Below are 24,988 nucleotides of genomic sequence, written 5' to 3'. Positions count from 1 at the left end.
TTTCTGTGTTTGTTTTTTTTTATAACATGTAACAGTCATACTAATGGGGATGAGCATGCATTATTTTAAGTAGTAGATACATACATATGTAGAATTACAATACGATCCAGCCATTACTTCTGAGTATATACATATAAAAGATGTGAAAGCTGGAGCTTGAATGTACTTGCACATTCATGTTCATAATAGCATTAGTCATAATAGTTGAAGGTGTAAACAACCCCAGTGTCCGCTGACAGTTAAATGGATAAACAAAATGTTACTTAGAAATTGCACATTAAGTAAAATATCCTTAGTTTGACTTGATATTAAAGAATTCAGTCACTTCTGTTCTGTAGCCAACTAATACTTTATCCTCCAATAATGAAAACATAAATCCCAGTCTTTTTTTCCTGGTCATTTTGTATTCTGAATTATTAATAATTTGCATGTATTGGATCTGGTATATTTTAGAAAAGATCATTTTATATGACTATTCTCATAATCTCATGGAATATTAAACTTCCCATATACCATACTGTATTTGTTTTTACAATTTTGTTGATTCCTTTTATTCAATTCTTAATTGCAGTTAATATCAGATATTTATAGTAACTATATGTTGAACAGATTTTAATTTCAGTCTCCTTATCTTGTATCCTCAGTTGAATATAAGCTCCTAAATAACAGAGCCATGTTACTTGCACTTAACACAAATAACTAGTGTATGCTTTTGGCATATGGGAGACTTATTATTTCATAAAACTATCATACCTTCAGAATTATGATAGGAAGTAATTTGTAATGAGGATAATATTTCATAGGTTTACTTTACTATTTTAATGAGATAAAGTATATCTAATTAGTGCTTGGAAGGAATGTGGGACTCCCCTTTAAGGCTGGTGTTCAGGATTAAATCTGTAGTCAATGTGTCTGGCCAGATTCCTGGATCTCAGTTAATGATATTTGAATATTAAGAGAATAATTAAAGATCTTGGCCAGTATTCCTCTGTAATGTTAAGGGTCTGTTCTAGGAAAACAAAAAAGATATGACTGACTAGGTGAGGGTGAGACGTGATTTATTATTGTGTTTTTAATGTGTGGAAAACATCTTAGCTGCACACTTAAGTAAGATGTTTTCTGTTGTTAGAAAATCACCACAATATAAATTAGCATTGCACCAAACGCACGTTAATTTGGAAAATGACTTTTTTTAAGATGTATTTTTTAGTTTTCTTAAATAATATTGGTGGCTGTTTATCTAATGAACAAAATACTCCAATTTGTAAATGTTACAATTACTAAAGAAAGAATAGAGTGTGTATTTGTTTTTTCTACACACAGCTAAAAGAATAAAGGTAGATAATGTTAAACACATTGTAGTACATTTTTGTAATGGAAAGCTTTCTTTTGATTTTCAGTATTCAGAAGATATGAAGCACAAGACTACTCTTCTGGAACTTCAAAAAATGTTTACATATTTAATGGTATGTTTGAGAATTGTGTATCAAAAACTAATTCGATATACCCCCAGAACAAAGCTGGAAACATTGAATAGAGTTCATTTGTATTGACTTTGTTCTATGTACTCTTATTTTTCAAATTGAATTTGTCACTTACTGATATTCTTAATAGCCATATCTCAGTTATTAATATCCTGTTGTTATCCTTCAAAGAATTTCTTCTCCTGTCACAGGGTCACCCCCTAACCCCCCTTAGGCTTAGAATTTTCTGACTGATTTCTCTTTTTCCTTAATTCTTACTTCCAAAACTAAAAGTAATAAATCTTTAAAAGAATAGCAAATCTTACAATATTACTCCCCTGTTTAAAACTCTTCAGTGGTTCTTTTATGAACAGAATAGTATCTAGGTTCATTAGCATTGGCACATACCCTGTGTGATTTTGCTTCCTTTAACTTTGTAATTACTCCCCATATTCATCCTCACTCTATAGTAACTATATAAACTTTTTGAAGTCTATTACCCTGTTGTTTTATCATTTGTGTAATTGTTTATGCTACTCCTGCTGCGTTTAGCACACTTCCAATAGCATTCTTCATTTTCTTCCTTTTGTCATCCTTCAAGAATCAACATGGTTATCATCTCATCTAAGAGGCAAAAGATTCCATCAAGTATCTCCAAATCACCATAACTCAGTCATACCTACCATTTGTATTAAAAGTCACTTGTCTTGCCTGTTAGAATCATGGGGACAGAGATTACATCATTTATTTCTGTATTTTCAGCTTCTGATACTTAATCTTAGTAAATGAGATTTTTAACAAAATTAAAAGATTTACTAGTCATTCCTTGATTCCACTTTTAATTTCTGTTCAACAGAGTTGGAATATACCATCTGAACTGTCAATAGAGAAAACTTTTAAATTAATAAACAAAAGTTCAGTCTGAAGTAAAACTTTTTGACCCTGCAAAGATTTTGTACTTTATGCTTCACAATACAAATTTGCATCCTTTGAGTCTCAGAATACTTTCTAGAAATTCCTAGATTAAAAAAAATTTTAACTTATGATAATATAAGCATCTTCTGGCACCAAGACTCTAAAATGAAAATGCCATGAAAAATAAAAAAACAAAAATGAAAAAAAGACAGTATTTTAAACCTTTATGGATTTACTACCTGTTTTGGTGTTGCATTGATATTTTATTCATGAACCTTGTGATAATTTTCTTACTTTTATTTGAGACTTTGATTCATTTGATTATTTTATAATCCTTTTCCCTACCCCTGCCTTTCCATGACAGGAAAGTGAATGCAAAGCATATAATCCTAGACCCTTCTGTAAAACATATACCATGGATAAGCAACCTCTGAATACTGGCGAGCAAAAAGATATGACGGAATTTTTTACTGACCTTATTACCAAAATTGAAGAAATGTCTCCAGAACTAGTTAGTATCACAATACTGAAGTTTCTTTGAAATTTGTAGGGATTTGCTCAACTTTAATTACTGACTTTTGTTTTTGTTTTTGTTTCTGTTTTGTAAAGAAAAATACTGTCAAAAGTTTGTTTGGAGGTGTAATTACAAACAATGTTGTGTCCTTGGTAAGTATTCTACTTGTTCTTTGCTTTTTAGAAATTTTAATGTGTATTTTAGCTTATTACAATAAATTACTAATTTTTGATTGACCAGGATTGTGAACATGTTAGTCAGACTGCTGAAGAGTTTTATACTGTGAGGTGCCAAGTGGCTGATATGAAGAACATTTATGTAAGTAATGTACATATTTTTAGAATTTTTACTGCTATTAACTTCTCATCTTGAAGTTAACTTTCATATTTTCATCTATTTTCTTCATACTGTGCTACTCAGATAAGAACTAAAGATAGGCCACAGAGCTGATTTTTTTCCCAATCAAAATTTAAATACTTCACATTTGAAAAATTTAGTGAGGTTCCTACAGCATTTTGTCATGAGGGGAAAACAATATTTTACTGAAATTAAGTTCTTACTTTTTAGAAATTTATTTTCCTCTGTATTCTGTCCATGTTATAATTACTATTTTTTGTATTTTTGCATGCTGTAAACAATAATGTGAAACTTTTAATTGTGGTTTTATACACAGGAATCTCTTGATGAAGTTACTATTAAAGATACTTTAGAAGGTGACAACATGTATACTTGTTCTCATTGTGGGAAGAAAGTACGAGCTGAAAAAAGGTATTTTTTAAAAATAATGTTTCTCATTTTTCTAAATCATCAAATTAAAGTAAAACACAAACTTAGTATATAAATTAAAATTCTCTGAGGTTAATTAAGGGCATCTGCTTGGAGCTCATTCTTATATATATGTTAGCTTTTCATTCAGTACCGAAGTATTCTTTAAAGCACCCTTCAATATTTCACATTTTTTTCTCCCTTTCAATTAAATATTTACTAAGGTCTGTCTGATTGTTTAGTTTCCTGCTCTGCATTTAGTGGAGTGTGATAGAGTCTACTCATGAACTGAAGACATCCTCCTCTGAATCTCTAAAGTGAGAGATTTTTTTAAGAGCCCAGCCATAAGATGGTCAATATAGAAAGAGTATTTGGTTAAAGATGTTTCAATTCTACAGGTGACTATTGAATGACAAATAGAAATTAGATTGAAAGAGCATCTTAGGCAGTTATTTGCTAGGAACAAAAGTAGAGAAATAGAAATAACCTTAAATATGCAAGAAGTCCAGGATTAGGCCAGCCTGCATCATTCAGGTAGAGGATTTTCACTGACCAGTAATAGAAAATGAGATTAGTAATATATAGTAACATCAGATGATTACTATCTGGATTTGAGGGTTATCTGCATAATTGATGGAGGGCCCTAGAACATCTGCCTGGGAAAGAAGATAACTATTGCAAAGGACTGAGACTTAACCCAGCCTAAAAGTGCAGAGGAAAAAGTGACAGAATCAAAGCCAGGAAAGAAAGAAAATTGAGATAGGGTTTTAAGCCAGAAAATGGGGAAGAGAATCTTAAGAAGAATATATGCAATTGATACAGCTTACAGAGATGGGGGGAAAATGACAGCTGAGTAAAAAGCATTGAGTTTTGTTTAAAAAAAGTAGTGAGTGTGTTTTGTCAGGTCGTAGCAATAAAAACAGGATTATCAGGGTACATGGTATCAAGTGTAGATTATTCACTTCAGAAGTTTGACAGTAAAGAACAGCAAGGAAGATGAAATGTAGAATGAGCTTTGGGATCAAACAGGAGTTTTTAGATAAAATAAATCTGAACATGTTTGGAGGCAGAGAATAAAAAGCCATTGCTTCAAATTGCTTAATAGATTTTTCCAGGTAAATATGCCATTGAAAGGAACAGTATTCTTTTTCTCAGTCTCCAGATGTCAAGTTGGTTGCAAAAGAGAAAAGTTGTAGGTGGACATAGTCAAATGAAAGTATAGCTGTGCAGGCAGTTACAGGAAGCAGAGAAAGTCATCTGACAATAATTGGATTAGGGGTAAGAGTTAAGGACTCACAGAATAGTGTCAGTCAGTTGAAAGTGTTTTACTGTGAAGGAATATAATGAGTTAATAAAAGATAAATGAAACAGTGAGTCATGTTCTTTGGAGAATCTTTTTAGTTGGAATAAATAAACTTTTTGAGTAAATTATCATTGTTGATAATCTGCTTCTTGAAACCTTTTTTTTTTTGGCTGATATGATTACGCTGCGTTTTGTTTGTTTGAAATACTGTCTTATCTTACCCAGGCAAAAGTGTTATTCAGTCTTTTGTACTCTTGCCATACTTTCAGATGTCTGTAATAACATAGTAAATGCTCAACAGAAATGGGCTGGGGTACATATTCTGCTCTTATCTTTAAACCTCTGGGTTTCTCAGTTTAATCCATTCTTTCCAGAATAATTTTATCTACCACCAAAATGTTAATTTCTGCGGACAATGTTAATGATTCCCAAATTACCTTACCTAATTCAGAATGCAGTGCTGTGCTCTTCCAGCTTGTGTGCCTCACAGATTTTAAAGGTCTATAACGTAAATTCTCATCTTTTCTGATGATTATTTTATCCTCTGACTCAACTCATGGTTCCACTGCCAACCACAAGTCCTTCAGTGACTCTTAGCTTTCAGGATAAAGTTCATACATGACCCTTCACCATTTGACTCCTTTATACTTCCAGTAACCTTAATATTTACTAGTCCCAAATAATCAATAAGATGAATTTTTTAGACTTCTTATTCCCTTTGCTTATGACATCCATCCCCTACCTTCTTTATCTTCCTAAATTCCTTAAAAAACAAACAAACAAAAAGACTAACCTTGGTTTAAACAAATCCTCTTTTGAATCCTTTGTGTACAGTGAAGTATTATTCCCTGGAATTCATAGTTTTCATGAATCCAAGTTTTTATATATATTTTGTTTAAACTGAAATTGGTTTTGTTTTGTTTTTTAACTTGAACTAGCAATATGTCAGCCGTAAGATTTAGATTTAGGTAACCATTTGACTTGCTGCTACTGCGATTATTATAATACCAGCAACGCATTGAATTATATTTGCCAGGCAGTGTTCTATGAAAGTTGTAAGGAGTAGACACTATTCTCCATTTACAAATCAGGAATTAAACCTAGAGAGGTTAAGTACCTTTTTTAGGGTCACATATCTAGTAAATGGTACAGAGAGACTTTGCAGTATAAATATTTCAGCCTTTACTGTTTAAGGTGGAGAAGAACACCGAACCAAAGACTTCATTGCCTTTGAAGTAGGTTGGCTCTCTTCTGTGCTTTCATAGCCTGTTTAACATAGCTTCATCGTGGCCTTTACTACAGTCTGCTGTGATTTCTCTAGATACAGGAAAGCTTTTTCAGAACAAAAAATTTAAGAGGTGGCATATGTGTGTTCCCCTCCTACATGATTAAAGTACTTTTGAAAGATAATTTTTAACAAAAGTTTTATTTATTATTTATTTGTCTTTCAGGGCATGTTTTAAGAAATTGCCTCGCATTCTGAGTTTTAATACTATGCGGTATACATTTAATATGGTCACAATGATGAAAGAGAAAGTGAACACACACTTTTCCTTCCCATTACGTTTGGATATGACACCCTACACAGAAGATTTTCTTATGGGAAAGAGTGACAGGAAAGAAGGTAATTTTCCATCTCTTTTCTCTTATAAGTCTTTATAACTAGACAGTCATAATTATAAAGTTGTAATCAATACCCACCTAACAAAATTAAATTGACTCTTAGAAGAATGTTTTTAAAGACAATATGGCACATTCAGTCAGTTACCAAGTAAATTCTTAATTATCTACTAGGACTGTGTTCTAGGCATTCTTCAAGGCATTGAAGACAATGTAGTGGTTCCTGCCCTTGTAGAACTTAAGTCTAGTTTTATAGTGAATAAAAAATTACAAATATGGTGTCTTGTCAAATAGAGGAGTGACAGTATTACAGATCTAGGGGAATCAGGGAGGGCTTTTATGAGAAGGTGGCATTTAAGCAGAGCTTGAGTAAGAGCTAAATTGAAAGGAATGAATAAGCTCTTTGGTGGGTGGGGGACGGGTTTCATGAAATGGGCAAAAGGTAGTGGCCTAATAATTTTTTTGTAGGTCATGTTAATAATTTTGATTTTTACTCAGTGTGAAACCACTGGAAGATTATTAAGCAGGGAACTGAAATGGGAACCAGGTGGAATCTGGAAAAGGTTAATCTTACTACAGCAGTCGAAATGGATTCGAGGATGATGAAAGGGATGTGGGGAGGCCATTCTGGTAAACTACAGAGATGATAACTTAGATCAGAAAGCATACCGGTAAGATTGGAGAAGTGTACGGAGCTACAGTTAACAGGACTTGATGATTGAATGAATAAATGAATCCAACATAGTTATTGAACATCTACGTACTATGTGATTTGCTATTCTTTTAGTAATGGGAATATAGTGACAAAGAACCAAGGTATTTGCCTCCTTAAAGCTTATATTTTAGTCAGTCTGCTACTAGAGTGAGAAGGAAAAGTCAACAATGACTCGGGTTTCTGGTTCGATCAGCCAGGTGAGTAAGGAGGTCAGTATTTCAAGATCTCAAGAAAGAGGAAATGTCAGAATGATTGCCAAAGAAAAGGAACAGTTTCCGTAAGAACATGAAAGAACATAATCTATCATGTAGAAGATTTTGAGTTATCTTTATCCAGAGCAATTTCATTTGGGTGTTGCAATAGGAAGGCAGATTGCAGTGAGTCATATATGGCCCTTGGTTCATAAGTAATTACCTCCAAATTGTTGTTACTTCCATAAGACCAGTGATTTTTCAAATATCTGTGTATGTGTCTCAAGGATCACAGAGTGAGGAATGGAAATGGATGAGAGAAGGAAGCAGAACAAATCTAGTGCTTGCATTTTCCATTCTTCTTTAGCCAGAGAAGTTACATTTTACCTAGGGAAGGTCCTGGCAGTTGTTCTTTGTATAAAAAGTTCTGCTGATTTAAAATTTAAAGGTTTGAAGAAACTACTATAAGATTTTGGAAAAAGAACAGTGTTTCCATTGTTATCCTCTTGTTTGGACTTACTGAGCATTCAGTAAAAGTTTTACTCTCCAAATGAGTGATGCAAGAGGTGTGAACAACCAGTATAGGGTATTCTTTCAAGAGAACATTCTTTATTTGAAGAGAGAAGAGAAGATTGACTGAAGGAACATGGGAGGGGGTTTTTAAAGCTGAATTTAAGTATGTTTAGAAGTTGCAGAAAATGAGCCAGTAGAGATGGTAAGTTTAAAAATACGGGTGAAGTTAAGAAGTGGACATTATATATATATGCCTCCTGCTTTTTAGAACTCTTTTCAACCCATTTTATAAAATTATAGCAAGACTGCACAGGAACGGTGCTTCATTGTCTTCAAGGAATTTTTTAGGCCATAGGTGATCTGTTTAAAGTCAGACCTTAGCACATCCAACTCCTCAGCCACTGCTTTGACACTCAGTTTTTCCTTTCCACCTAATTGTCACTTCATTTTCCAGTTTAGACTATGCACTCAAGTCAGCCAAATCTGCTCTCACTTGCTTCTGATTATACAGTCATCACTAGGTAACCTCGGAGAATTGGTTCCAGGAGCCCCGCAGATATCAAAATCCACATATGCTCAAGTCCCATTTATAAAATGGTGTAGAACAATGCATACATCTAGCCCTTGACATCTGCAGATTCCCAACTGCAGAGACCTAACTGTGGATCTAAAATACTGCTTTCTATCTATCTGCCTTTGAATCCATGAATGTGAAACCTATGGATATGGAGGGCCAACTGTACGTTTTCCTTTCTACGTGATGCTGGGAATACAGATCATAAATCATACATCTTCTTTAAATGTATACCATTCTGAAATTTTTCCATATATATATATATATATATATATATATTTTTTTTTTTTTTTTTTTTTAGAGGGGAAGGGAGGGAGAAAGAAAGGGAGAGAAACACCAATGTGTGGTTGCCTCTTGGGTGCCTCCAACCGGGGACCTGGCCGACAACCCAGGCATGTGCCCTGACTGGGAATCAAAATGGCAACCTGTTGGTTCACAGGCTGGCACTTAATCCACTGAGCCACACCACCAGGGCTCCTTAGTATATTTAATATCTTTGAAATTTCAGTCTTTATGGGTAGGAAATACATTTTTAATTTTTGTTTCTGTCTATATAAAGCTTCTAATACAGAATGCTTCCTATTAACTAATACAGTTGGAAACATGCTACCAGTACAGTACTCCCAATTTCCTTAATAAAGAGACAAAAAGACATAAATGTGTTAACACCCTTTCAGATTTTGTGTTTGTTCCTTATAAAGATAGCACAAAGTTCTTCATTCATGTTTATCTATTTTAAAAGAAATAGCCAGATTAAACAAAAAGAACATATTTTGTATTTATATATTATATTGAGGTTGTTCATAGTTACATACTAACACATGGTTGTTTTCCCAATGATTCATATAAATGTTTCTTAAAATTTTAGCTATGGATGGTGATTCACTAGTAAATACAGTTGTTTTGTAAAGTATTTGTACTTATTTCTGTACAGAAAGTATGTTATATAACATGATTCTAAGATGTCACTGTGTGCAGTGTTCTAAATTATTGCCATTTTATGTAAATCATTTCAGGTTTTAAGGAAGTCAGTGATCGTGCAAAAGACACAGAGAGCTATGAGTATGACTTGATAGGAGTGACTGTTCACACAGGAACAGCAGATGGTGGGCACTATTACAGCTTCATCAGAGATATAGTCAATCCACATGCTTATAAAAACAATAAATGGTGAGTTTTAAATATTTTATTGGGATTTTAAAAAATCTTTTAAAGTATAAGCTTATGATAGTTTTTAGTTTTCTGATTTTAATTTTCTAAAAACTTTCTATAAATTTAGGAAAGGGGTTAGACAGAATTTTTAAATGAATGTGACTTTCAAAAGACAATGTGAATCAATTATTCTTAAATCTTATGGATCCTCCAGACTCTTTCAAAAATTTGATGCTTTCCTGAGAAAAATGACACACAAAATTTTGCACATAGCTTTATATTTATAGAAAATACTGCACCTCTCAAATCTTTCCTATCTGTTCACTCATTCAAGAGCTATTTACTGAATGCCTTCTATGGGGTGGCCACAATGTCCTTATATATTCTAGTAGGAAGTTAACCTTCATGCTTCATTCTGGTCACCTTTCCTTTCCCATTTGACACACACATTCTTTTTATCATCTTTTATCAAGTTATTGGTTGGAAGTCATTAAATCAGTTGTTCCATAACACTTTTTTGGTCTTCAGATGTTGTTAGGTAGAGTCTTGTGTACAGGGAGCTATATTTGTGCTAGGCAGTGTCCTAAGAATTGAGGATCTTGCTTTGAACATTTACATTGGTACATTGATCTACAGTTAGCATAGTTTTGTTCAACTATTTCTTACTCTTTAAGCCATCATGTCCATGATTTCTTTAACTTTTTTGTCCATTTGAATATGTTTCCATAAATATATTTTTAATCTTTTTTAATCATGATCATAAATTTTTAAATGTCATCTTTATCTTTGGAACTTGTTTCTTCTCTAAATGTTCTTCTGTTCAGTAGCTTTACATGTTTTATTTATGCATAATTTTAATTGTTTTTATGAACTCTTGTTATTTCTGGGTTATAAATGTATGCGTCAAATTTTAGAGTGGTTATGATATGACTATGTTGTAAAATTATATTCCCAATTTCTAGTGAATTAGAGTTGTCAGAGCAAGAGCTTGGTTAGACTTTTATCTCATATTAATAATAGTTTGATAATTATAATATTCGTATGTAATTAAGTATTTTTAAAATAGGCATAATACAGAGATATTTAGTGTATATAGTTACATATCCTTTATCAACACTGTGTGCTCTGTTTTAGGTATCTTTTTAATGATGCTGAGGTAAAACCTTTTGATTCTGCTCAACTTGCCTCTGAATGTTTTGGTGGGGAGATGACAGTAAGTTTTATCAGAAATTAAAAATAGTTTATGACTTTTCAAATCCTTTGCAGTATCATAAAATTCAATAATAGAATCACTTAACTTTCTTTTAATCACTATGATTAAATTTTATTCAGCTGGCATTTATTGTAACTTTAATATGTTTGCAGTATATAATAGACACGGAAATATTTTAACAATTACTATTTTTGCTTTGAACTGATTAAGAAGTTTAAGACTTGAAATTGAAAATTAAATAATAGTATAGGAATTGAATTACATTGCCATGAGACATTATAATTGAGTAAGTTTTCTTGAATGCTTTAGGATTAGAGCCAAAAGAAATTACTCTTTATTGACTTAATATGAACACTTTTTGACAAGGAAGTTGGATTGAGCTAACTTAAAAGAATTGTTCATTTAGTGTCTTTTGTAAAGCAGCAGCAACCTGGTTATTACAAGCAACAGGATAGAAAAAGAATAGTTTATCTGTTACATAATTAGAAGTAAGACATAAAAAAAGACAATTAGGTAAGTTTAGCATTGTAATAATTTCACTCTTCATAGGCATTTTATCCTAATACCAGTTTCCTGAAAACTTTTCAATACCCTGTTGATTCTTATTAGTCAAGTATGTAATAGTCTTTCCATTTCTCAGATAAGCCCTGGTAGACCAGTTTTCACTTTAACAGCCATGTTTATTGTGAAATAACTGTTCATATTTTGTATTTTAGTGAAGGGCATTTTTTTTTTTATTGCTCTTTGGTCTTCTTATGTACTCTTTTGAATAGAAAAGGAGTAGGAAAATTGCTATCACTTTAGAAATGGGTAGAAGAAGTAAGTAATGAGTTACCAATGAAGCCATCACTAAACTGATTTCATCTTTAGATTGTCTAAAAAAAAGAAAAGGAAAAGTACACTTTGCAAAAACCTCTTCTCTTAAAAGATAGTCTTTTAAATTGCAAATCCATTTTTTTTTCTTTGCTTTATATATTTTATGGTAAAGTACCATAAAATCTTTATTTATTTATTTATTTTTTAAGTACACTTTTACCAAGAACTTCTATCAAGGATTTTTATGAATATAATGCTATATGAAAACTATCGACAAAATTACTATATAGTATTAAATAACCTTTTTTGAAATATTTTGTGTGCAAATATAGCTGAGTATACCCATTTTCTAAAGAAGGAAACTTATTTTTTAAAACAGACCAAGACCTATGATTCGGTTACAGATAAATTTATGGATTTCTCTTTTGAAAAGGTAATCATTTCTTTCATATATAATTTTACATTGTTTTCTTTTTTCCATGTTAACTACTTTTATAGTTATATTTTGTCAAAGTGAAAATAAACTTTTTTCTTCTTAAAGACACACAGTGCATATATGCTGTTTTACAAACGCATGGAACCAGAGGAAGAAAATGGAAAAGAATACAAATTTGATGTTTCATCAGAATTACTAGAGGTATAAGTTAATTTAACTTTAGCTCAATTTGAAAGCACGTTTAAGTGTTTTTGCAAGTAATAATAGTACTGTTATGCAAGAACAGGCTATGACAACATTAGGATCTGTAATCCAGGTTAGGCTTTTATACTGTATGCAAATACTCTTGCTAATACTAACATACAGTATTTTTACTGAGTGTAAAGTGAATGAAATCAAAGGGAGTGGAAAATTATTAGTAACATTGAAGAAAAATAAGAAAGACAAAATGGTTGATAGAATTACAGCAAGCTCACAATTAACTTGTATGATTAGTCCGGTTCTTATTTGCGATAAGATTGCAAGTGTTCTTTTACTCTTTGTGTTACACACAAGTGTACAATGTATGTGTTTTTGAAATGCACTTGAAATAATGTATTTTTAACATTAAAATGTTTGTCTGATTTGTAGTAATGAGACTTTGTTTCATAATGTAGTAAGTGGTAATAATACTTTAATGTTTTAAGATTTATATAAAGTAGTCATTACTCAATGTTTATTGTGTATTATAAACTCAGCCAAAAGTACAAAAAGTAAATCCCAGAGTTATATCTGAAAAAATACTCTTCTATCTAGACAACTTAGTTTTTACTAAATAATTGATTGGTTGATATTTGCACTGTGTGGTCAAGCCTTAAAACTGAGTGGACTTTGTTTCCCCAAACAAGTATGTACTATATAAACTGATACCTTGCCTGCCCATAATGCTACTGATAAAAAGCTAAGAATATTGTATTCTTTAAGGCCTTAAATTGGATTTACCAGAAAAATTAGACGCTTCACTAGATTTTAAGTTATTAAATTCACCTACTTGTACAATAATTTCAACGACCATCTAATTAAAATTAAATAGATTAGAATCACCATGATGTGCAAGACTTTATGCTCCTAAGGTATTCAGACAAATTTAGACCTTGTTCTAGATGAGGACTCAATACTATTTTTTTTTTTTTTTTACTCAATATTATTTAATGACAGCCATCCCACTTGTGAAATGAAAATGAAATTTTAAATAAAACCTTAGTGATATATATATTGTTCATTTATATCAATGGTCCTGAAATGCCTTTATATTCTTAAAAATTGTTGAGAACTTTAGAGTTTTTTAAAATACTAGTTTTAATGTGGTCATATAAATATTTACATATTAGAAATTAAAACAAATTTAAAAAATTTGTATTTGTTTAAATTAACAAAAACACATGACATACTAATATGAAGTTAATGAGAGTAAAGTAAGTAGAAAAATTATTAGCAACATTGAAGAAAAACTAAGAAAGGTAAAGTGGTTGATGGAATTAAGGGCAAGCTAATTTTTGTGAAAAAATATTTTTTACAACAATACCATTCAATAAGAAAAGTGTCCCTGATTTACAGCTTTGCAGATCTCTTTAATATCTGATTTAATATAAGACAGCTTGTGTCCCATAAGCGGTTCTATATTTGGTTTATTGTGATCTCATCATTTAACCTCTGGAAAACTTTATTGTATGCTTAAGAGAGAATGAGAGTAAAAAAATTGTTATGACCTTATAGATACCCTGAAAATGTCATAGGAACACCCATAGCTCTCTGAATCATTCTTTGATTGAAAGGCACTGGTTTATGTTGTGGCAAAAATGAATCCCAGACCTTTGCATATTGTAGTAATATAGTAATGACAAGAAAAACAAACTGAACTGTGTTAGAATGTTCTTAATTGCAGACTAAACCAACCATTTTTTTCTACCATTGTTTCAACTTACTAATTTAAAGTGTTTGCCTGCATGTACATTTTATTAAAAATTTAAGTAAAAGTATAATAATGTTACTTAACATTAATATAGATTTTAGATATAAACTGGAATCTGGACCTTTAGATTTGTTCAGTTAAAATATAACTACTAGGAGACTTTCCCAGAAGGTAAATAGGAAATTTTAGAACCATAAGATATATTAAGTAAAAAGACATTATAAATTGTAGTGACAGTTACGGATAAAACAAGTAGAGTGCACAGAAGGGATAGTTGAATTGGGATTGCTGGAGAAGGTGATCAGGAAATGTGACCTTCAACTTTGACTTGAAAGTTAGTGAGGAGTTAATCATGTGAAGAGTACTTCAGGTAAAGAGAATATTCTCTACGGTTTCCTGAGGAAGGCTAGAGATTATTGGCATATTTTAGGTGCTGAAAGGTGACCTCTGTGGCTGTAATGATGAATAAGTGCAAGGAATAGTGATCCAAGATGAAGTTGGATGGGTATATAGAAAACACTTAGGAAAGTTCTTTCTCATCAATGTTGTGCAATAGTTTCACACTAAGATACGCCCAGTTGGCTCAGTAGATATTGTATTGTACAAGGCAAAAAGAACAATCAAAAAACAAGATGAATATTTCTGTAGAACAGAATTAAATGCAATAAGTCTGGTGGAAATCATGGGACTGTTATGGGAGAAACTCTAGAAACTTGGTTCTTCTTGCTGACACAATAAAGGATTACAGATCAGCAAATCTGTTAGTGTACTAGCAGGGTTTATTGGTGATCTGTTTTCATGGAAGAGAACAGGCGTAGCTAAAGTGGGAAGGCCTAGGTTCAGGGCAAGGGCGGCCAAAGGCTGGGTGGCCAGAGAGAGTGAGTCATGTGTTCTGAGGACTTACATAGTTGGCAGGATGGGTTGAAGGAAGTTACATATTGATTGATGGGAAAGGTGGTGCCAGCTTTCCCAGGAGGGCATGACTACCCAAACTTAGTTATGTGTGGGGGTCTGTTAGCCCGGATCCTTATCTTGCTCCAGACTCCATTTGTTCACCTTGTTGTAAAATAGATATGTTACAGGAGGCAGTTAATTAAAGTTGGGGCAGTTACCCAAAGTTATTTATGGGCTCTTTCTGTAAGCATTAGGGACTCTGTAAAACAGATAGTGACCAGAGGTAGGCAATTAACCAATGTTGTTTTATGGGCTTCTTCCTTTGGGCACTAAGGATCTTTTCCTGACTTTCAGGCCTTGGGATGAAAGCACAGTTTCAAAGGCTTTCTTTCCCAGGTAGTGGAAATGATTCATAGAATTTCAAGGATTGCCCTCTTCCCTTGTTAGCATGGTGTTTCCTGTGATGTTGGAACACCTGGCAATACTGTTGGACCAGGCTTAGGACTGCTTAGTTAGTGGATGAGACATGTCTGCCTCCTCCTTCCTGCTTTGGTTTGCTGTCTGTCTATCCTACCTAACAGGACTTAACAGGCTTTAGGCCCAAAGCAGATAATGGCGGCGAAAGGGGACAGCATAAAGGGGACAATTCCTAACTAAAAGCTAGAAATTTAGCATAAGGCTCGATTGCTATGAAAAGTGGCTAAATTGGGATAGGTGAATTCTGTCATACTCTCTGTGTGGCTACAGCTTTATAGAAAGTTGTATGCGTAGAGATGCTTGAGGACCAGGAACTCTGAAGTAAGGCCATTCAATGACTAGGTCTTCGGTATTCTAAATATAATGTAGAGCAGGAGTCCTAATAGATGTGATTATAAAACCTGGTTCTGGACTAGTAGGGGGCTGGGGGCAGGGTAAGTAGAGGTAGTTGAAAATCTTTGGGGGGATAAAGACAGCCAGTAATACCAATAATCAGGAAATAAATTTGTTCCAGATAAAAATAATGTTATGGAACTGCCTGACAGTGACTAGAGCATGTTTAAAATACTCAAAGAGATGAAAGAATGTACAAACTAAAGCAGCAAAGCAATTCTACATGGCTAATGTCAGAAATAATTATTTTTCATGATTTTTACAGAGGAAACAGGGAAATCACCGCACATATAGGTCTGCCAACCTGAATTAAAGGTTTTTATTTTGTCAGGTTTTAACATACTTTTTCTTATAACCTGTTCTTACCAAATGTAATATGACATAGTTATATTCATTTATATATTTTTTTCTTCAAACAGATGGGATTTCAGAGCTCGTTATAAACAGTAATCACTTGAGGTAGACAGATATATAATGATCAATTAGAGTAGGATTAGTAACATATAGTACTTCCTGTTGCATATATCTGGGAAAAAACATGAATTTTAAGTTCATGTATTTTTGGGGTTTTATTTCTAAAATATTGATAAAATAATGAAACAAATGGTTTCTGGTATCTGATGTTAACTTCTTTTTTTTTCAGTGGATTTGGCATGATAACATGCAGTTTCTTCAAGACAAAAATATTTTTGAACATACATATTTTGGGTAAGTATGGTTAATTTAGTAATAGATTTTTTTAAAATTTTATTGAATTTATTAGGGTGACATTGGTTAATAAAATTATATAGGATTCAGGTGTACATTTCTGTAATACATCATCTGTATATATTGTACTATGTGTTCACCACTCAAAGTCAAATCTTCTGTCACTATTTGTCCCCCATTTACCCTTTTTTGATTACCCATTTATTCTCTGTAAGAATTTCAACTTAATATTTTTAAATTCTAGGTTTATGTGGCAGTTGTGTAGTTGTATTCCCAGTACATTACCAGATCCTAAAGCTGTATCCCTAATGACTGCAAAGGTAATATATAAGCCTTTATAATTTTTTCAAAATTGACTACTGTAAAATAATTATTTTTTGCTTAATTTTATCTTTTTTTTTTATAGTTAAGTACTTCTTTTGTCTTAGAGACATTTATTCATTCAAAAGAAAAGGTATGTGTTTTATTTTGTGCATTTTTGTGATTTGATATCTTTCGGCTTTTATTATTTTTAGCTGAGAAATCCTTATAACTTGACTTTTTTTCTTTCCTTTTCTTTTAGCCTACAATGCTTCAGTGGATTGAATTGTTGACCAAACAGTTTAATAATAGTCAAGCAGCTTGTGAGGTGAGTTGAATAATTCACTTTTTTGTTATGTTCTCTTAACTTAGATACTACAGCAAAGTTGTTTTATCTACCAAATCATAGGGAGCCCTGTTTGAGTTGTTTCTACTATCACTTGATAGCTGAGAGGAAGTTATAATTTAAGTATGAAATCTATTATACTGGTTAAATAATTGATTTTTAAGTCATTAAAGACTCCTTTAGTTCCCCTCACCATGTATTAGAAGGAAAAAGTATAGAAAATTCAAAAGACTACTAGATATTTCTTAACTACACTTGCATGTTATCAGAAAATACTTAAAATGTTTATCTCCACTCCCCCTCTGAGAACAAATACATATATCCCAGTAGATCAGTTTATGTTCAGTTTCATCTGTTCCCATATTGCATTATAAGAGAGATACACCCCTAAGCATAACCGCATACAGATACCATCTTAATATCATTTATTGTTTTTGATTTGCTTACAAAGTGGTGTAAACCTTCCTGGGAATGCAAGTCTTATAAATTTCCAAGGGTCGGGAGATAGCAGCATAATATGCAATAGATGAAATTAGTGGAAGATTTTTTTTCTTACATAGAAGATCACCTAATTATGCCTTGTAGTGATGAAATAGGGGAATCTGATTATTGTAAATTTCAAACACAAAGGCTTAACTTTTGAAACTTACTAACGAACATTTCTGAACATGCACAAAAGTAGAAAGATGTACCTATCACCCAATTTTAACAAAAGATAACATCCTTTTGTTTTCATATATTTTCCCCCACACCTTTTCTCAGCTGAAATGTTTTAAAGCAAAAGCAGATACCGTATCATACATCCATAAATGCTCAGTCTGTATCTTTAACATGTGCGAACTTTAAAAACATGTAGGTAACATGATTCCATTCACTCCTGGTAAAATTAGAACAGATTCCTTTACATCCAGTACCCATTCTGTGTCCAGTTTTCTCTGTCTAAAAATGTTCTTTTCAGTGGTATGTTTAAATGAGTATTCAAACAAGGTCCACATTTTGCTTTTGTCTCTTAAACCTTCTTTTATCTATTAAGTTACTTTTTTTCTCCTTGCTATTTGTCATTTCTTGTGTAGGATTTTCCACATGGCTGGCTTTGACTGATTGTATCCACTTGGTGTTATTTAACACGTTTCACTATTCCCCTTATACTTCATGATTTTTAAGCTGTTTCATAGATCCAGAGAGTTAGTTGATTAGGTCATAATTTGTTTTGTTTTGATTTTTTAATATTTACTTGGGTTTTTTTCTGAAGATTTGCCTCTGGGACTCTGTCAAGGAGTTAAAAGTTTCTACAGTTGTCATTAATAGTGTGTATACATACATAGGCAGTAAAATTCAATAGAGGAGCTAAATAATGTGATTAATAGATATGTTGAACTCAATGGGAAATTGTTCTCATCTTAGATGAGCATATTTTTTTGTTTTCAACAAAATATATTGTTTTTAAACATTAATAAAATCATTCTCTGATCATAACAATAGAAATAGATTCTACGGTATGACATTTATGAGGACTAAAAAGAAAACAGTATTCCATTTTATTATAAGGACTGCAGGTTGCTATCATGCTGCAGGTTGTACACAGTGATGTTAATGACATTCATGGAATTCTGTAATAAGGTAATCCTGATTATGACTTCAGACATTTTAGATTTTGGACTTCTAACAAAGAATCTCTTTTGGTGAGAACTTAAAATAATTGAAACATTGACAAGAAGTAAAATCCTTATGTGATTTTTATCCCATTTAACAAGTGCTGGCTAAATGTTAAAATCACACTATTTTCTTATAGTGGTTTTTGGACCGCATGGCTGATGATGACTGGTGGCCAATGCAGATATTAATTAAGTGCCCTAATCAAATTGTGAGACAGGTAAGAAAAAATATATTCGAAAAAGAAATGGCTTTCAGGTTAATTTTGAATTTGCTTGAGACTGTGTCTTCACATACCTTTTATAGTAATTTGGAAAGATCAACCTCTTACTATAGAAGTCATTTTTCTGTTGTTTTCACCAGCCTTTTTTTTTTTTTTTAGCAAATCAAATATTGTTTCAACCACGTGATTTAAATCATTCACATGTCCTAGTGATAGTAACATAACTGTAACAGCTTAGTCTCTTGGATCCTTTTCTCCTGTCTGCTTTATGAGTTATATTGATTCTTTTTCAGATCCTTAGATATTCTAACCATGGGGACTCAAATGAATTGTTTATAACTCATTTCTGTGGAAAGTCCTGAGCTTTCACATGAATATTTGTTTTCCTAATTGGAAATTTAGACAAGGAAGATCTTAATATTACTTTATATTCATTTATGACACGAAACCAAAAATTTATCTGAAATATGTTACATTTCAGTTATTGAGGTATAATTTTTATATTATGAAATTTACCCAAACCTTTCCAAGTGTAAAATTTAGTGGTTTTTGATCGGTTTCCAAACTTGTTGCAACCCTCATCTATCTGATTTTATAACACTTCAAAAAGAAGCCCCATACCTATTAGCAGTCACTCCCCATTTTATTCTCTCTTCTCCCCAGCCACTGTGGCAACCACTAATCTACTTTCTCTCCCTATAGATTTGCCTATTCTGACCATTTCATATAAATGGAAAAATATACTATGTGGTCTTTTTGTGACTGGCTTCTTTGATTTAACAATGTTTTAAAGATTTATCCATGTTGTATCATGTATGTGTACTTAATTTCTTTTCATTGCCAAATAATATTCCATTAAATGGATATTCCAAATTTTGTTTATTCATTCAGCAATTGATGAACATTTGAGATTTTTCCACTCTCTTTGGCTATTTTTGAATAATGCTGCTATGAACATTTGTATACAAATATTTGTGTGGGCATATGTTTTCAATATTTTTTGATATGTACCTAGGAGTGGAATACCTGGGTCATATTGTCACTTTATGTTTAACAATTTTAGGAACTACCAAACTTTTGTAGTTTCTGCACCAGTTTATATTCCCATCAGCAATCTATGAAGGTTCAAGTTCTTCTTTAACATTTTTTACTGTCCTTTATTTTAGCCATTCTAATGAGTATGAAGTAGTATCTCATTTTGGTTTTGGTTGGTATTCCACTAATAATTGGTGATATTGAACGTCTTTTCATGTGAGAATTGGCCATTTATATGCCTTATTTAGACTCTCCTCTAGTTGAGACTTTTTTTGAAGCTTTGTTTTCTGTAGTCTCTATTGCTGAAATGTATCAATTGTTTTTATTTTTCCCTACTGTGACACTGAATATTGTTTTTCAAGCTAATTTTGTTTTTTATCTTTAGTCTGTAGTTGAGACTCCACAAAAGTCTTAGAATGTCAAAAGATTTAATCTGTGGGCAAAGTAAAACGGAGGGCAGAGAATTTTTTGAATCATGTTGATTTTTCAATGTCTTTGTTACCTAATGTGAGTTGGCTCTTGGTTTGTTACATCTTTTCATTTATAGATGTTTCAGCGTTTGTGTATCCATGTGATTCAAAGACTTAGACCAGTGCATGCTCATCTCTATCTACAGCCAGGAATGGAAGATGGGTAAGAAGTATCTCCTGAACATTTTATTTTTAAGCTTTTTGATGATCTGCCTATAAAGGTTTTTTTTTTTTTTAGAGAGGGAAAGGGAGGGAGGAAGAGGAGGAGAGAAATATCCATTGGTTGCCTCTCATATGCACCCCACCTGGGGACCTAACCTGCAATCCAGGCATGTGCCCTTAGTGGGAAACAAACCCCACAACCTTTCGCCTTGTGGGATGACGCCCAACTGATGTACACCTGTCAGGGCCAAAGTATTTTTAAATATCCACAATGAAATATTTAATTTCTTTTATTTAAAAATAATCTGTTGTAATACAAACCGAGAAGATTTGTATTAAAATAAAAAGGTTTTACTTTTTATTTTTAATTAAGTGCATCTTCAAAATCCTCTACAAATAACTGTCTTTTGTTTGGGTTGATTTAGACACAAAATTGGAATTCAGCTACTTATATTGTTGTAATTGGTATCTATTATTACAAAAATGAAAGAGATCGATTCAGGTTTTTAAAAACAATTCTCCCAGAGTGTCTGTCTCCTCCAGACTTCATACTTTCTCTAAGATATTTAAATTGTGTTTTCAGGTCAGATGATATGGATGCCTCAGTAGAAGATATTGGTGGTCGTTCATGTGTCACTCGATTTGTGAGAACTCTGTTACTAATTATGGAACATGGTGTGAAACCTCATAGTAAACATCTTACAGAGTATTTTGCCTTTCTTTACGAATTTGCCAAAATGGGTGAAGAAGAGGTGAGGCTGTATCTTGCTTATTTTTAGTATTATATACCTATTTCCAGTACTTAAACTTTATAAAAATATTATTTTGAATCAATATTTTTATTTTTAGAGCCAGTTTTTGCTTTCATTGCAAGCCATATCTACAATGGTACATTTTTACATGGGAACCAAAGGGCCTGAAAATGTAAGTACAGTTTTGTCTCATTTTGGGAATTTAGAGGCCGTGTTTACAAATTTGTATCACAGGAAATCATTAGATATTAGAACCCTTTAAAGCCCCTTCTGGCCCTGATATTAGATAATTTTAAGGGTCTATGCTTGATTGATATTTTTAAGGGGTACAGTAAGAAAAGAAACATTCAAATAATAAATTTCACTGGTAAGGCCCTGGAAAAAAGCCAATAAATTTAGGCAAAAATGGCTACCACCTACTTTTGGGTTTTATCATTATCATGTTCTTTTGGTGAGCGTTTTTGTTGCCCATAATTTTTAAGCCCTTTGCTATTGACTTTGCCAGAGTCTTCCAATAATTTAAGTAGCTGGTCTATTCATATGTTAAAGCATTATGTAAATTTTGTTTTGTCTGTAATTACCACATTGGCTTGAATGCTCTATTTGCACTTAGCATAATGCTGAGTGCTGTCTAGTGTTACTAATCTCTAGAAGGCCATAATGTGCCTTAGGGAGAATACACATGTGTTAGAAAAGCTTCGTTCAGGTATGAGCTTTGGTACTGTATGCTGTCAGTTTAATCCTTTTTGCAACCCTAAGAGGTAAGTACTTTTGTTATTTCCATTTTATAGATTAGGAACTTCAGGTATAAAGACATTAATTTGTGAGTTGGGATTTAATCCTTGGTCGGACTCCTGACTTAAACTATTAATCACTATGTTATAATGCTGTTCAAACTATGGACAGTTATGTAATTCTAACTTATATGGCTGCTTGTTTAGACTCCTTTTCTTTTGCTTTGTTAGGTCATAAAACCTTTTTAGTCTCTTGTATTTCAAAGCCCAAGTGAATATCTTTGAAATGCCTGCTATTTGGTTTATTTGATAACTACAAATAAGGATGTCTTAATTTGTGTAACTTTTATTAAATAGAAAATACTCTTTTATCATATGTATAAATTTTGATCCTGATTTATCCTCAGAGGGGCTTGCCTATAAGAAAAAAGGAAATTAGTAAAGGACTTAAACCTTTAGGTAAGGTGTAAATAGTCATAGAATTGGCAATTATTGCTCTTTACATTTCTGCCTATTAGGTCTAAAATTGTCCTGAATGTGGTTTAGACTTCTAAAGTTAGGGTTAGGTTTTAAGTGGTTGTTTTTCGTGATACATACCCCTGACACCATCTACCCAGGATAGTTATACAAAGCAATCAGGTTATATGCTCTCAAGATAATGTTAAAATTAATATAATGTTAAAATTGGATTTTGTTCTGCTCTAGCCTCAAGTTGAAGTATTGTCAGAGGAAGAAGGGGAGGAAGAGGAAGAGGAAGAAGATATCCTCTCTCTGGCAGAAGAAAAATACAGGCCAGCTGCCCTTGAAAAAATGATAGCTCTAGTTGCTCTTTTGGTTGAACAGTCTCGCTCAGAAAGGTGAAATACTTCAACATTCAAAATACTTAAAGCATGCTTGGTTTTATTCTTTTTTACATGATTGTTTTATCATTATTAACTCAGTAACTTTTGTTATTTAACTTCTTTTAAATAACACCACAATTTACCAACTCTTGTAGCTTAGGTATTGCAATCCTTTGTACCAAACTCATACTTTACCTGAATCATGTTAGAAATATATACAGAAAAATATCTAGCAGAATTATATGGGCATTCATCCTTTATCATAGCAATCTCACTTCTACAAGTCTATTCCCCAAATATGGAAAGATGTATATGCAGTGATATTTATTGAAGTACTGTTTGTAATAACAAAAGACTGGAAATGTCCACCTGGAGGGGACTACTTGAAAAAGCAGGGTATCCACTCAGTAGAGTATGCTGTAGCTGAATAAAGGAATCATGGAGTATATCTGTACTACCTTAGAGAAATTTTTAGGATAATTATTACTAAGTCCAAAAAGAAAGGTGGAGAAAAGTGTATATAGTGTGCTGCTTTTTAAGAAAGGGGAGTCTATGAGAAAGTGAGAGAGACCTCAGAGATCCTCCTGTTTGTGAATTTGCCTACTTGCTAAAATTTTTGTAATCCCAAAATCAGTACCCAAGGAGCTTTTACAGTCATTTATGGACTGCAGAAAGTACATGTTCAGAATGGGAAAAATTTTTGAGTTGCCTGTTGAGGTCAATTATGGTGGCTCTGTGCCTTCTTGTTTCAGTTTTCATATTGTAAACAATGTCCTTTTCACAGTATATCACATTTTTCACATTTCTGTTTTTTGTTGGTGATTTGGCTATTTAAAATGGCCCCTGAGCATAATGCTAAGTGCTGTCTAGTGTTCCTAAGTTCCAGAAGGCCATAATGTGCCTTAGGGAGAAAATATATGTGTTAGATAAACTTTCTTCAGGTATGAGCTATGATTCTGTTTGCTGTGAGTTGAATGCTAATGAATCAAATATATATTAAATTTAAAAAGCAATGTATCTATCAGTTGATGAAAATGTTGTGACCAGAGGCTCACAGGAACCTAACCCTGTATTTCTCCTACAAGCAATGATTGAGTATTCACTAATTTGGTGTTTGCAGCACTTCGTTGATAACACATAAGTACTGCAAATAAGAATTGGCTGTTTTATTTTTCATTTGAAGACTAAATTAAAAACAAAAAATAGTTTCTTATGTTTAGGGGAAGGAAAATAGGCTGGAGGGGAAAGGAAAGCTTGGCGTATTTGAATATATATTATTTTGGTTTTTAGTTTTAACTTTCGAATCATGTAAATGTTTAATATGACTATAAATTAATTAAATGCAATCCCTAAAAATCAAAAGCAGACTGAAATAAATGAATCTAATTATGTATTGAGCTGGTGGCATAGCTATGGAGAAGATGTAATTAAAGTAACTTTAGAGCACATTACTTTAACTGTAAATTACTAGTAAGAGGTACCTGGAGGTCAAAAAGAATTTTAAAATTATCCTAAACCGTTTTGAAATGATTATTGTGAAACTTTTTATATTACAGAATAAAGCAAGTAATTGTTAATGTCATTAGAAACCCAAGGTTTTTAGCACAAGAAAAAATAAATATGAATATAAAATAATAGAGTTTTTACGTAACTTCTTTAAAACTAAATTTGGAATTTTCAGTAGCATCCATAGTGTATTTTTGTTTTAGTCAAACGGAAAATGTACTGTTTACCTCCATTTTCTGAAAAGGCCTAGAAATTCTGTCTAGCTCAGAATCAATGAATGCTCTTAGCATCTAGATTGTAGCCTCTAGATACCATTTCCTACTGAAAAAAATTATGGTTCCTTGGAAATACG

At 32.4% G+C, this 24,988-nt stretch overlaps 1 protein-coding gene across 1 annotated transcript in view; it reads left to right on the top strand.

Moving 5' to 3' along the window:
- The window catches only part of USP34 (ubiquitin specific peptidase 34), a 233,373-nt gene that overhangs the window by 165,456 nt on the left and 42,929 nt on the right, over positions 1-24,988 (top strand). The window contains exons 44-62 of the mRNA XM_090281354.1: positions 1,401-1,466; positions 2,743-2,889; positions 2,988-3,044; positions 3,133-3,210; positions 3,566-3,660; positions 6,412-6,584; positions 9,590-9,743; positions 10,860-10,938; positions 12,134-12,187; positions 12,296-12,391; positions 16,549-16,613; positions 16,858-16,933; positions 17,020-17,067; positions 17,176-17,241; positions 19,052-19,132; positions 20,718-20,803; positions 21,386-21,554; positions 21,652-21,726; positions 22,994-23,145. Of these exons, the coding sequence (XP_090137480.1) occupies positions 1,401-1,466; positions 2,743-2,889; positions 2,988-3,044; positions 3,133-3,210; positions 3,566-3,660; positions 6,412-6,584; positions 9,590-9,743; positions 10,860-10,938; positions 12,134-12,187; positions 12,296-12,391; positions 16,549-16,613; positions 16,858-16,933; positions 17,020-17,067; positions 17,176-17,241; positions 19,052-19,132; positions 20,718-20,803; positions 21,386-21,554; positions 21,652-21,726; positions 22,994-23,145 (1,817 nt within the window). The remainder of the gene's footprint in view (positions 1-1,400; positions 1,467-2,742; positions 2,890-2,987; positions 3,045-3,132; positions 3,211-3,565; positions 3,661-6,411; positions 6,585-9,589; positions 9,744-10,859; positions 10,939-12,133; positions 12,188-12,295; positions 12,392-16,548; positions 16,614-16,857; positions 16,934-17,019; positions 17,068-17,175; positions 17,242-19,051; positions 19,133-20,717; positions 20,804-21,385; positions 21,555-21,651; positions 21,727-22,993; positions 23,146-24,988) is intronic.

The sequence above is a fragment of the Furipterus horrens genome, unplaced genomic scaffold (genome assembly GCF_987537825.1).
Source record: "Furipterus horrens unplaced genomic scaffold, mFurHor1.1.pri manual_scaffold_6, whole genome shotgun sequence".
Taxonomy (NCBI): domain Eukaryota; kingdom Metazoa; phylum Chordata; class Mammalia; order Chiroptera; family Furipteridae; genus Furipterus; species Furipterus horrens.
The sequence above is the reverse complement of the archived record's forward strand: the minus strand, read 5'-3'. Positions and strand labels throughout refer to the sequence as shown.